General features: G+C 50.2%; 1 protein-coding gene across 2 annotated transcripts in view; it reads right to left on the bottom strand.

Moving 5' to 3' along the window:
* LOC142560739 (uncharacterized) overlaps positions 1-14,051 on the bottom strand; it is a 133,263-nt gene that overhangs the window by 36,673 nt on the left and 82,539 nt on the right. For both annotated transcript variants that reach the window (XM_075673039.1, XM_075673040.1), the window contains exons 2-5: positions 9,881-10,162; positions 8,596-8,847; positions 4,120-4,296; positions 2,390-2,605 (exon numbers count right to left, since the gene is read on the bottom strand). In XM_075673039.1, the coding sequence (XP_075529154.1) occupies positions 2,390-2,605; positions 4,120-4,296; positions 8,596-8,847; positions 9,881-10,162 (927 nt within the window). The remainder of the gene's footprint in view (positions 1-2,389; positions 2,606-4,119; positions 4,297-8,595; positions 8,848-9,880; positions 10,163-14,051) is intronic.

The following is a 14,051-nucleotide window of genomic DNA, read 5'->3' as shown; positions in this document are numbered from 1 at the left end:
CGGGGACGTCGCAGATGCGAGGCGACATGGCGCTGAGATCTTTGTTTTTTATGTGATTAAAAAAGCTACACTTCTATCTTTATTTTTTGCCATTGTTGGCTTTACGCGAAACATGTCGAAAAGAAACGAAAAGATGCGGCTCTATGATGTCATATGGTGCACGTGAGAGTTGCAACAAAAAGAAAAAAAAATGAATTTGCTGTAAGGCGCTTCTGCTACACATACGTGCAGCGAATTCACTGCACTGTTTTCGTCTGCTAAACCATGCTTTAAAATCAAAGACTGTTTATAGGGCAAAATAACTATACAATGTGCTTTCGGACGTCTCCAATACCGAATTTCAGCCAACTTTCAGCTCAAACGCTCGCGAGTAACCAGAAAGGGGAATAATTAAGCAACAAGCAAGAAATTGCAGCCTGGGCTTGGTTAGGATAATCATGATGGAATAAGGCCTCGTTGCACTCGCCGCGCATAGGTGTTGTCCGAATGCAGCGCCTGCACGATCAGCTCCTTTGCGTAACAGACACTGATCTCGAAAGTGATGCTTTAGCTGATTCAATTGCGCCGGAAGTAACTGCAGGACCGGAAACACGTCTTAGCCGTCATGTTTTGGACGTCGCCTATAGCTAACGTGCTGTTCCGAACTCTTCTCGACGGTATAAGCAACTTTGCGAGCGCTGCCAGAGGTTGAAGTGCCCCACAGTCACCGAACACATTTATATATTTTTTAAACATGATGTACTCTTAGCTGACTTCAGAAGGGATCGGCGTATCTAGGCTCTGGATATCTTGTAACCACTTGCCCTCCCCCCCCCCAAAAAAAAGAACGGTTCGTTATGCTGCTTCAAAATGCCTATGAACATGAGAATAGTATCAAATGACACCTCCGCACGCCGAGAACACGTATTTTTAGACAGCAACTAAGGATATAACGAAAACAAAGTGTAATTAACCGTAAACGGGGGGGGGGGCGATGTTAGTGGCTGTGTCACTTTTGCCCTCTCTCGTGCCACCTCCAAGTGCTGTCTAATTAACTACCGCGCTCTCCGCCACGTGGCGCGAAGTTCCCGAGTTTGGAAAGGAAAAGAGCGGGGTTAGATAAGCAGAGAGAGAGAGAGAGAGCGGAGACTCACCAACCGCGCGAGCGCTTCGCTCGGACCTTGGGCGCGCGCTTTGGAGAAGCCGTAAACACGTGGGGATAACAGGCCTTATGCCTCGCGGTAGCGTCGAAGAGCAACAAGAAAATCGAGAAGGAAGGCGCATTCCAGAGCGTCAAGCGCCGAAAAAAGAAAGCGTCAACCACGTGCCTAGGCTAAACAAGACCAGGTCGACGTACTTGCGCGTGAAATACGCGATACGAATAAAAATACGAGGTTAGTGAATAATGAACATGAAAAACATACGAAAAGAGACGAAATAGGGAGATATAATCAACATTTAATCATCGAATGATTTGAACCACCATCTACGTCGACTTTTTCTTTTTTAGTGTGCACACTAGACCCTTTTTTTTTACGAGCGATGCCATCACATTTAGTCTCACTGCTACATGACATCAGCCAATATCGCTATGCGTCATGACGTCGCGGTAATATGTCCATAACGCCAGGTCTGACGCACTTCAATACCAAGCTTTAGTGTTAAAGTAAAATACCCTGTCTCTCAACTTTCATACTTGATAAGTGTGAGAGACCTTCCACGTGAGAAGCGTAGGGTGGAGTTTATATAGCATCGAAAATATGTTCGAGTACTCCTTTAACACAGTTCCTTCGGTGTGCCTTTAAAAGGACACTAAAGAGCAAAACAAAAAAAAGCTAATTTATTTGTGTTAGTAAACTATACCTTCTACGATATCACATCGCTAGAAGACGCTTGATAGGGCACAAAAGGCACACAGGGGAAAGACGGGTGGCGACACCACCTAGAAGTTCCCGCACTAGCTCGCGCCGTGACGTCAGGCGTGTGCTAGGGCCCAGTTAACTGTCTATCGGCAGAAAATTAACTACTACATTATGTTCTAAAGGAGCCGTAGATTGAACATGTCCAGTTCCTGGAACTTTCACTGAGGCAACGCGGCCTAAATACGAAAAAAAGAAAGATGCCTTGAAATCAGTGACGTCACACTGACGAATGACGTTAATGGTTCGGCGCTAAAATGAAAAAAAAGAACTGAACTTTGACTTTTATTTTCTCTTTTAATAATGAACCTAATGTCGTGAAATTAACGACAATATATGTTATCAGACTAAACAGACTTCGTGTACCTCTTTAGTGCCCCTCAAGTGAGCAAGAGAGACAAAAGAAGAAAAGGAACTTGAACGGAAAATGTGGTTTGCTACCCTATACCCTAGGAAAGGGGACAGGGAGGAGAGGAAGACAGCTGGCTGACCTGCTGCTGCTGCTGCTGCTGCTCGGTGCCCGGTTGCTGCGCAGGCGTGCGTCGGCGCACCACGCCCTCCGACTGGCTGCTGGGCTTCTGCTTGCGTCGCGCGAACGCCTCGTCCGCCTCGCGGTCCACCACGAGCAGGTCCACTCGCGTCGGGTCCTGCTTGATGCGCTCGATGATCTCGCGGTGGCTCTCGCCCTCCACGGACAGGCCGTTCACCTGCGTTCACCGCCAACCCCGGCAAGAGCGGTCGAGGTCACGTGACACATCGCTCGTTTGCACAAAACGTCCCGGCAAGGCGAATCGCTAGCCGCGTTTGCACGTACGCGACAATATATAGTGCATCGCGATTCCTGTAGCGCATCACGGCAGTACTATGCGACGCTGTTTATTTGCGGCGCATCGCCCCTACTACAGTGTAATATAATTTGCATACATTAAAGTGAATAAGGGTGTAAACCACGTGGTGTAAACAACTCTACAGCTCACATGCCTTACATCCAAAAGGGCGTATGGTTGTGGGTGTACACACCAAAACGTGTTACGCCCATTGTCACTGAAACTTAACACCGCCTTCGTGGTTCAAGAAATCAACACTCCTTTTTTATTTTTATTTTTTTAGTTCAAGCGAGTGACGATGCCGGTCTTTTGACTTCAGCACACAGCCGGGCAGACACGGAAGCCGAAGGATCGGTAAAGAACCCGGCAAGTGCAACCTGGTGCTGTGAAAATTCGCCGAATACCGCGTATGAGTCAGATGGTGAGCAATCGCGTTCAGCGATGCGAAAAAGTTTCTCGCAACGTGTCTTATTCGAGAGAGGAACATATACTAACTGGATCGGATGCAGGCCGCGGCCTTCGTCACGATATCATGCAAGGGCGGAAGGAAGTGCCACAAAGAACGAGCGGAGGCAGGCACTCGCGTTCAGTGAACCGATTCCTGTAAAGGCACTCTCGTCATATTCAAGAGTGTGTCGGTTTAACGCCTCCCAATGTGACACCGCAACGTATTGCCTAGAGCAGGGGAGCAACTTGCAAGCGAAATAAACGTGAAAGTAAAAACCTCACAATGTCGCAGCGCGAGCCTCCCCCTCTAGCATCTCGTTTCAGCTTCCATTTTGCACGTTTCCGTCGCCACGAGCAACGTCGCACGCGCAGTCACCGACACGCTATACGTATACGCAGTATCAACAAACTCCGAATGTGACGAAGCCCCCCACCCCTTTTTTTTTATGTCAACGTGTCCAGCCACGTCATAAGTTTCGAAGCGTCGTCTTGAGGCACTTCATCACGCTCGACTGCGGTCCCAAGACGCGAGCCTTCTACAGGTTGCGCTTATATCGAGACTGCGTACGATCGCTAGATAACCAGGATGCGCGCGCGGACATTCACGGCCTCCAATTCGAGCGCGTCCGACGCTTCCCGAAAGCGACAGCGCACCGACGGAGTCTCCGAAAGTAGCGTAAAGGACTGGCCTACAGCGCCCCAGAAATTATGAGTCATCGACACGGCTCGCGCCTTCGTTTGCACTCAGCCTGAGTTGCTTAGTATACGCTATGCCAACGTCGTCCCGCTGGGACCTTATTTACGGTATCGTTGTTTCGGGTCTTCTTCCGCTCCAGCGAGTTACTGTTTGGGAGACCCACAAGTTATACGGACTGCGATGGAACGCGCGCGCCGAATCCGGACCGCAGGTTAGGCGAGGGGACCGCGAGGACGGGCCTCGCACGCACCTCGACGAGCCGGTCGTTCTTTCGCAGGCCCCCCAGTTCGGCGGGGCTGCCGGGGTCCACCTGTCCGATGAAGTGTCCCTGGCGCTTCTTGTCGGCGTGGAGGTTGAAGCCGTAGCCGTCGAAGTTGGGCCACTTGGACAGGTGGCACAGCCGGAGACCGTCGTGGCCGGTGGCCTCCTGCGATTCGGAGGGGGGGGGGGAAGGGAACGACGATTTAGAGAGGGAGAGGAGCACTGCAGTCGTATACAGAAATCGGGTAGCTTCAAGACTACTGGACGAACACGTGACTTCGCTTGTACAGCCCGTAAAAAAAAAGGGGGGGGGGGAGAAGAAATGCGCGTGGACGATGGTGTGAACAGCTGCTCGCGTTGCTTTTTTTTTTTTCCCCCGCCTCGTCGCGCACGGACTCAACGATGTGACGTTCAGTGGCGCGGCACAATGAGTTCGTCCAGACAGCATACAACTGTCGTGAAAAATACAGTCGCGTTAAAAAAAAAAAAAGAGCTGCAAACAAGGTGCCCGTGGTCAAAGGGGCCCCAAGACTGCGCGGCGTCGCCGAAATACGAAAAAGAAAATAGATATATTAATAACGTTCCAATTACTGGTACTCATTTTCGTAAGGCACGATTTTTCGCAAGTCGGCGCCGCCGATCATTCTTGGGGCCTCGACGACCATAGGCACCGCGTTTGCAGCTCATATCGAACGCCACTGTAGGTTGGCTGTGCTGCGCGCATCGATACAGGTGTTCTACGACACCGTGCAGGCGTGGTACTCCTGGAGCTGCAAGCGTACGGAGAGAGTGCGGACAAAGGCGGCTTTCGCTTCACAACCGTGCTACATACGCGACTTGGAAGTGCGGTAACACCTTCTAGGAAGCGTGTACAGCGTCACTGAAAGAGAGAGAGACAGAGAGAGATAGAGAGAGAGAGAACAAAAGAAAAAAAGAAGGGAAAGGAAGTTCACAGCCAGTCGGTCTGTGACGAAAGCCGATTTCTCGCATTATGCAAATCTCGCAACCGTCTGAGAGAGAAACACTGCGGCGTGAGGTGGCGGGGGGGACCCTCGTTATTGTTTCCTCCCAAGTTGCTGGGAAAGTCCGTTCACGACAATGAGCGCAAAAAAAAAAAAAAAAATGCCACAAGAGACAAGATCTCCGTGCCATCCGCGCCCCCTAGAGCGCCTCGTCCATTGCCCCAACTTTCGCACCCAACACTTTCCGCGAGTTCGGAGATCTCGCCGGACACAAAGCAAGGGGGACTCGAAACGTCGTTCGCACTCGGGTTTGGTGCTTTTTGGTCGCACGACAGGTGGGTTATAAAAGTGAGAGAGACAGAGAAAAAGGTCAAGGAAAGGCAGGGAGGTACGTCGACCAGATGAACGTCCGGTTCGCTACCCTACAGAGGGGAAAGAGGGCTGAGGGATGAGAGAGAGAGAGAGAGACAGAGAGAGAGAGAGAGAGAGAGAGAGAGAGAGAGAGAGAGAGAGAGAGAGAGAGAGAGAGAGAGAGAGAGAGAGAGTGTCGCTTCGTCCGCAGGGTCGCATGGAAACTGTTCATTACTGCGCTTCTTTGAAGTCGAAAGACCTCAGTATTATAAGGCGGACGTATAATCTTTCGATCGAACCGCACACGAACGGCTTGGAAAATAAAAGATAAAAAGTGGGAACTGAAAAGGAAAAAAGATGAACGCGGTCGAAGCGAACAAAATTTGAACATTTTCCCCAATAGTCACAATTGGGAAAACTTTCGCACATGAACCCGACGACCGTTTTTTCCGCTCGATAAGCCGACTCGACCCGACTTTAATCGGGCTCATGTAAACGTATAAGCCGAGCTTGTGGTCAACTTTCTGCGACACTGAAGTGTAAGCAACAGGGGTGGACCTTCCGCACCTGTGTTACTGCACCAAGTATATTCCGGCAGCGTTTGATAGCGCTTTCGGTAGAGTTCTAGTAAACTCTAGTTTTGGTTTCTATATGGACAGATACTGAGTCAGCGTAGCTCCCACGTGCGACGGTTTTACATTTGCCCGAACGCGGCAGAGAAAACAGCCGGAAAATAACTCAGATTTACCCGCCAGTAGTGTGGCTGGTCGCACTTGGCCCTCGCAAATAATACGCCTAAATTTCTGCCCTTTCCCAGTTTAAGCTAACGCGCTCTCACTCTTGCTCGCTTTGCCTCCGTAGCTTTCGCTTCATTGCCACTGAAAGTGTCCCGCGAGCATAGGCTCAAGGTTTGAAGAAAAAGGCGGCGCAAGGCCCCTTTGCTAGAGCGATTTACTTTAGGGCACGCAAGCGGCTCGCGTACGCAAGAACTAGCGGCGACTGTACTGCGCATGCGCAGACGTAGGAGTATGCGCATGCGCAGTACAGTCGCCGCTAGTTCTTGCGTACGCAATCCGCTTGCGACAAAATGCACCCGCTAGCATTCCGTGCAACGACACTGGAGACGTGTATGTATGAGGGGGAGGGAGGGGGGGGGGGAGTGAGCGGTGCATCTATAGATGCGCACACTTCGCGAAGGTATTGCGCCGGTTGCCCGCTGCTTGCGGCACACGCAGCTCGGCGCCCGTACATCCGGGGCTCGGATTGCACGCGCGCGCCTGGCGTCAGGAGGCAGGCATGGCCTTGGCTCGCTGGCTTGTCTTACATCGCGAGCGCCCGAGGGCGAGCTGTTGTTTTGCACGAGGAAGGCACGTGCGGTTTAGAGTTTAGGAAATTCGCATTCTTCCTTTCGTTTCTTTTATTATCTTCTCTCTCTCTCTCTCTCTTTCTCTCTCCTTGCTTTTCTGTCGGTATGCGCAACTCGAAGCAGGTTTTTCTTTCGCATTAAGTTATTCGCCAGCGCTAGGAATGCACGTGGCCGTCCGTGTTTAACGTGAAAGGAAACTTCGCAACAGCATTGAGTTGAACACTTAGAGGAACGCAATGAAGAGAGAGAGATAAAAAAATACCTGTGTTAGTAAACTACCCTTCTACTATACGAAAAATATTACTCTTCCCGCGAGAACACGCTCCCTAAGTCAGAAAATGCGCAAAACGACAGACGCGTGGTCGTGAAGCCGTCTTGAAGTTGCTGAAACAGCCCGCTGTGACGTCATGAATATCGACGACATCTGCTCGGGGCCTAGTTAATTTTCTTATGTAACTAAAAGATGGACTACACTGCGTTCCTAAAAGGGTGAAAACCGTACCTAGGCAAGTTTCGAGAGCTTTCACCGTGCCACAACGCGGCCCGAATGCGAATAGGCGTGCTGTAAGTTATAATTTACACCCTCAAAAGTGCACAAGCGTGTATAGTGTTAGTTTAAAGCATGCTTTGAAATCCGTGACGCCACAACGACGTACCGTCGCATGGGCTTCCAGCGCGACATAAAAAAAAAAAAGAAAGAAATGAGACTTTTGCTTCCTTTTTCTCTTTTAATAATCACCTCACAACCACGATATGGACGAAAACACAGTTTGGAATTAATACTTTGCGATCATAAACTAATTCCGTATTTCGCTTTAATGTCCTTTTGCGCGTTCGAATGGGACATGTAAAAGCGCATAACCGAGCGGATATCCTGTTGACCAGTGAGCCTCGTGTTACATGCCATTCCGTTCTGGAGCCAAACGGGAAGAGGGGTGTGCACAGAAATAACGGAACAAAGTGACGAGCAGCGGACGCACAAGGCATGCCTCAATTTGAACTCTCCAAACCTCGGATTTTATTGGGAGAGCAATTACACGGACATTCCAATCGAATTGTTGCCGTCGCCTCGGCATCGCCGTGAGGTTCCGGAAGTTCCGTATATGTTTAGGTATATGTATACGCCATGCCGTGCTATCTGAAATGCGCTATATGCGGGTGTACTTGTTCACCTACAGCTCATGGCTTTTATGTAAAGGCACCGTGTGCTAGGTTGCGTTGCCCCTTGAGCCTCGAACTCAAACTATGTGGTCCTACTGGCGTTACATGGCACGGCGCTCGCTAGCTTATTGTATGCTATATAGACTAGCTGGTTGGCGGGGCTGTTGAATGACATAGTGATTGATTGTTTCATTGGGTCTTACGTTTAAGAGCTGCGTGCACTACGACGAAGCAATAAAAAGTCTATTAACAACAACCTGCTAAATAGCGAGCCGAGTTGTTAGGCTCCTAGGATGCGGTCGGCGGCCCACTATATATATATATATATATATATATATATATATATATATATATATATATATATATATATATATATATATATATATATATATATATATATATATATGGAGAATATATTGCCGTTGGTGGTCGATTCAGTGTGATTTCGCGTTTCCCACTGGTCGTTTCGGTCCAACCGGATGCAGCGCTTCGACCAGCACGGAAATGGCGGACGCTTAGTGCAGGCATGCCTGGTCACCGCGGCCGCGGGAACTCGTGAAAGACGGCACTTAAAGAAAAGCAATAATAATAACCCGGGAAGCCGGCAGCGTGTAATAACACTCACGCCTTGCGGCGGCGGCGGTGCCTCCTGCTCCTGCTGCGCCGCGGCGGCGGGCTTGCTGGCGCGCCTGGCGGCCGCCTTGACGCTGCTCAGCTGGATGACGTTGGGCAGGTCCCCGTGGATGGCGACGCCGTGCTCGCGGTACCAGGCGGCCGACCCGTCGTCCACCACCAGCAGTCGGGTCTCGTTGGGCACCGCCTTGATGCGCTCCACGATGTCCCGGTGGTTGGCACCCTCCACGTTCACGCCGTTCACCTGCGCCGAGGAGAATCGCGGAACCCGGGGCGGAGTCGCCTATGTGCATACACATGGCTGCTATAACAACACACCCGGAAGCTAGTCCAACCGAACGTTCCTTGTTCGACCATACGCTAATCAATCCGAGCCTCCGCATTTCTGAGAACCGCTCGCTTGTTTCGGAGTTCACGTGAACGGTTTTTCCTATGCGTGTATTGGGTGTTGGTGCCAGGACTCTACTTGAACAATACGACATTCGCGGCTTACGCGCGTAATAGTGTTTGTTGCGCAGTGGTCGTGAACTTTTCCGACTCAACGCCGGGCGCGCCTCCCTGCTTTTTACCTTTGTCTTGTTTATGTGACGTTTTAGAGCGCAGCTCTTAATTAATGGTCCGTTCCTGCGACGAACGTCGGCGGCGTAACCGAGCAAAACAGAGCCGCGGAGAATGAAAGCGAACGGGGAGCGCAGCGGTAGATGAAAGAAAGGCTACAGCGAAGAGAGGAGGAGGAAAGCGCGGGAAGAGGATGCAGCTGAACACGATGAGCCGGAAAGCGGAGGACGAGCGGAGGAGTTATTTTAAATATAATTTAAAAATGAAGTTCAGAGCTGTAGTTGGTTCGCGACCACTGTGGCGTAACAGCCCGACTAAATTTACGGACAGGACACACGAGAGGCAGCACGACAGACGACTGTTACTGCAACGCGTCGCATCGCCTCTTCTTTGTCTCGTCTCAAAATTTAGCCCCTACGCTACAGCGCTTCATCGGTTTGCCACATATAGTTAGCGCTCGCCCTGCGGCGTTTCGATCATTCGCCATACAACGAACCTCAGCACCAGTTTGCTGCTACACTCCGTGTAGTGTGGCCTTTACCGCATTCGTGGCAGAGAAAAGGGTAAGTTCAATAGGTCTATGGTCCGACAGCGTCTCCTCCTCGGACTCGAACCAAAGATATACACACACGTGTTTCCTGACCATCGGCCGCCATGTTCTGGACACGCGCACACGCGAAAATCCCAACGTTTCGATCGCGGGAGGGGACAACACGCACCTCGACGATGGTGTCGTTGGCGCGCAGGCCGGCGGCCTCGGCGGGGCTGCCGGGGTCCACGGCGCCCACGTACTGCAGCTTGCGCTGCTTGTCGGCGTGCAGGTTGAAGCCGTAGCCGTCGAAGTCCGGCCGCCGCACCAGGTGACAGAGACGGGCGGCAGGGGCTCCCGCCGGCAGAGACGGCACCTTGACGGGGGCGGCCGGGGGAGAGGAGGAGGAGGACCCCCGCTGAGGATGGTCCGAGGACGAGGAGGAGGAACCGACCGAGGCGCCGCTGTTCCTCTGCGCAAAGGAAGAGGAGCAGTTGACGGGTGAGTAACTGTGTGTGTTTTCTGTTTGCTTGTTTTCGTCGTCATTTTCATGGACTCAAGTGTTGGCGCTCGCAGGTGCGAGCCATAATTTGTAAAATCAACAACAACGACAACAACAGCAACGACGACAACGACATCTTCGTACACCAGCAGGCATCTGAAACGGGAGCATTCACAAACATTTTTTCGTCCCACCACGCGAGGTCGCGTACCTAACGTAAAACGTTATATATATAAACGTATAAAACGTAAAAACGTATATAAACTGCCCGCAGGCAAAGAGAACGCGAGAACTACCGTACTGGGCCGGCACTTAGCTGGTATCTGAGATAAGCTTGTCTCCAAATTTTCTCTCTTTTTTTTTTCCTTCTATGGAGCTAGGTTTCACCACACACACACACACACACACACACACACACACGCACGCGCACGTACACGCACACACACACGCACACACACACACACAAACGCGCGCGCGCGCAGGAAAGAGACGACGAACCTTTTGGAAGACGCATTTACTTAACGTTTCCGGCTGGTGGACCAGCCTTCGTCAGAGCACATATTATATATATACAGAGGCCTCTGTCCTCCCATTAGGAGAAGTCCATTCTGCCGCGTACTCTTTCAAGAGGGCAGTCGTGTTGGTTAAATAAATAAATAAATAAATAAATAAATAAATAAATAAATAAATAAATAAATAAATAAATAAATACCTGAATACGAACTACCACGTCCTAATTGTGAACAGTGTCAGTACATTGACCGGCAAATTAAACACAGCAGGAACAGCTCAGACAGGGAAGTATGCGGCGTAGCGAAGGTCAGTTGGGTTATAATTATACTGGGCAAAACCATTTTGTCAGTTTCCATAACTTCATGCAAGAGCTAGCTCAAGAGCTAATCCAAATTGCATAAAATACTCATCAAAGAAAGTAAAAAGCCACAAGAAGACTTTACGCGCGAAAGCGTTATCATTCGCTACCCGTGCTTGTACTTGACTCCGAAACCCACAAGCGTTGTTTATGCGGTATACCCGTTGAATGTCGACAACTACCGACTGACCCGACCCAGATACACCCCAAACACCAACTGCAGCCGCAGCCACCGCCAATACTGCACAGATGGCATGAGTGATTAATAACCTCATCGTGTGCCTTCCTTATACTTAATCGCACGGCAGCAAATAAAATTTCGACTCACAGAACTCAACATCAAAACAGCCCTTCAGAAGGCTTCTGGCAAAACGACGCAATTGAAGTCTGGTGCGTTGCCGTTTTTTCTCGTCGCTTTATTTTCCGGTAAACTTTCGTTACTTTTAACAGTGTACACTAAAACATTCTGTCCATATCTTACGACTGACATGTATACGTACTACACACGTTTGTTATATCACTGGCATCACCATAGTCGACTTATTCATCCTCGTTTTGTTTTCACGTTTTGCGAGTGTATCGACGCTGGCTGCCATTATATGTCTTTAAGTGATTTTCCTCTCTCTCTCTCTCTCTCTCTCTCTCTCTCTCTCTCTCTTTCTTTCACTCTGCGCCGGGTGAACCTACGTAGGACTTAACGACCTTTAGCTTTGCCTGTCTTTAGTCGTGCGCTTGACCTGCGCTGGTCAAGCAAACATTAAACACTTAGAAAAAGAAGAGAGAGACAGAAAGAGAGAGAGATGGGGGGGGGGGGGCATCGCGTAACAAGAGCGCTCGGGTGCCGGATCACGCGCGTCTAAACAAGCAACCGCGGCTCAAAAAAAAAAAAAAAAAAAAAAAAAAACCAAGATGGTCACAAATCACGCTCCCGACTCCGCCTCCTCGTTTGCGACCCGCTCACCGAGCGAGGCTCGTTTGTACGTATATATGTACACCGTCGCATTTGCGCGATATGCGAACGACAAAATGGTCTCCATCTCTCCGGCAACGAGAATTGAATAGTTCTTATTATTTCTGTGCTTTTTTTTTTTCACCGAAGGCACCGTTTCTTCTTTTCTTCCCTGTACGTACGACAAACACACACATACTCATGCACACATCTAATGGTCTGCCGCATCATTGCACGTCCGAACGATTCTGAGAGGCACGCTCAACAGTTCCGTGCACTGGTGCTGCCATAAAAAAGCCTGAACACGCGCCTTTTGAAGGGTACATATACCCACTTTATTAATGATATAATTTACACTCAGGCGCAGCAGACAAGCGCCACCAGCCTTGGGACAGCGCACGCTGACACGCAAGAGGTTGTTTTTAGATCATAGTGACATTTTTTTTTTTTTTTTGGCGACTTGGCTGCTGACGATTTCGCCTGCTTCAGAAACCTGTCTGTGTAAACTTGCTCGAAGCAGGTGTGCCGCTGCTACGTCCTTTCACCGCCAGAATACGACGGAAGGTCAGGAGATCGACGAGCTAAACTTTCTCGAGAACACGACTTTCTTTTCTTTTTTTTTTTTCGTAAATCTCGACGCGACATTCGTATATAAAGCGAGTCGAAAATCCGTAAACTTCACGAAAAAAAAAAATTGGGGAGGGTTTCGCCGCAGCTTCCTCCCAGACGCGTTCCGGTTCGCTCTGGTTCGGACCAGAGTAACCAGAGCGGGACAGCGTCGACGACTTCTCGAGCAGAAACGGAGAGGCTCTTGAACCGACGCCGCTAGCGCTTGACTACGGGAGTTACACTGGCGGGCGAGAAGCCATTTGTACACTCCGACTGCCGTTATAACGCTGCAACGAGGCACCCAGCACCACACACACACACACACACATATATATATATATATATATATATATATATATATATATGTATATATATATATATATATATATATATATATATATATATATATAGACGCGCGCGCGTGTGCGTGTGTGTGTGTGTGTGTGTGTGTGTGTATAGAAAACTGCGACGTGCATGATGGGCTTACGTATGCGCCGATGATTGGAACAAGGCATTCCAGACTGAAGGGTCTATGATCTGGTGCCATTAGGGGCTAGATTCCAGATTGAAGGGTCTGTGATGTGCTGCCATTGCGATAAAGTCCAATGGCACCAGATCACAGACTTGTCAGCATGGAATGCCTTGTTCCAATCATTGGCGCCATACGTAAGCCCATAGCGTCGCAGTTTTCTACGTTTCCAACGTGTACTTGCGACGGCATGCTGGTTGCCATGCGTGAACGGCACACCGCGGTGGAACATCATGCACCGCCGACGGCTAAAGGGCAAGCGCTTCCGCACAGCCGACAGGACACCCCCACATACGGCGACGACGCCCGCAACGAACGGTAGGTCAAGGCAAGGCGTAAAAAAAAAAGGAAAAAAGGAAAAAAAAAGAAAAAAAGCGCGGGTCACCTTGAACGTCCGTTCGTTCCTCGACCGTCACTCGGCGGTAAAGCGAAACCGAGCTAAAACAATCAGAGGAAGCGACGCGGAATGCGAGCGCGGCGCCGAGATTAGTCCGTATCTGGCCGCCCTCCTCCTCCTCCACACGTGGTCGAGACAATGTCGACAAAAGTGTTCCCAGCGCGATAACGGCCGTCCCGCCGCTGCAACGTCATGGTGGCCAGAGGTCGCCACGGAAAGAAAAAGCAACAAGCGACGCGCCCGTAGTCGAGTGCAACTCGGAGCTTTCAGTTTCAGATGCAAAAAGTACAATGGGCAACCCTGGCGCCGCGTTATCGTTCAGCTAACGTGGCGACGATGGCTGGCACACGGGTTTTTCCAATGTTCGTGCAATGTTTCTAATTTTGGGGCTTCGCGTGTATTAAACTATATTGAGTGCACTGGTAAGCACAACCTACCCTCCCCCCCCCCTCCTAAAATAATGTAGCAATATCGCGCGAGCGTCGACCACACGGCGTGTCAACG

This window comes from Dermacentor variabilis, chromosome 10 (assembly GCF_050947875.1).
Source record: "Dermacentor variabilis isolate Ectoservices chromosome 10, ASM5094787v1, whole genome shotgun sequence".
NCBI classification, from domain to species: Eukaryota; Metazoa; Arthropoda; class Arachnida; order Ixodida; family Ixodidae; genus Dermacentor; species Dermacentor variabilis.
This window is presented reverse-complemented; position numbering and strand designations above follow the sequence as displayed.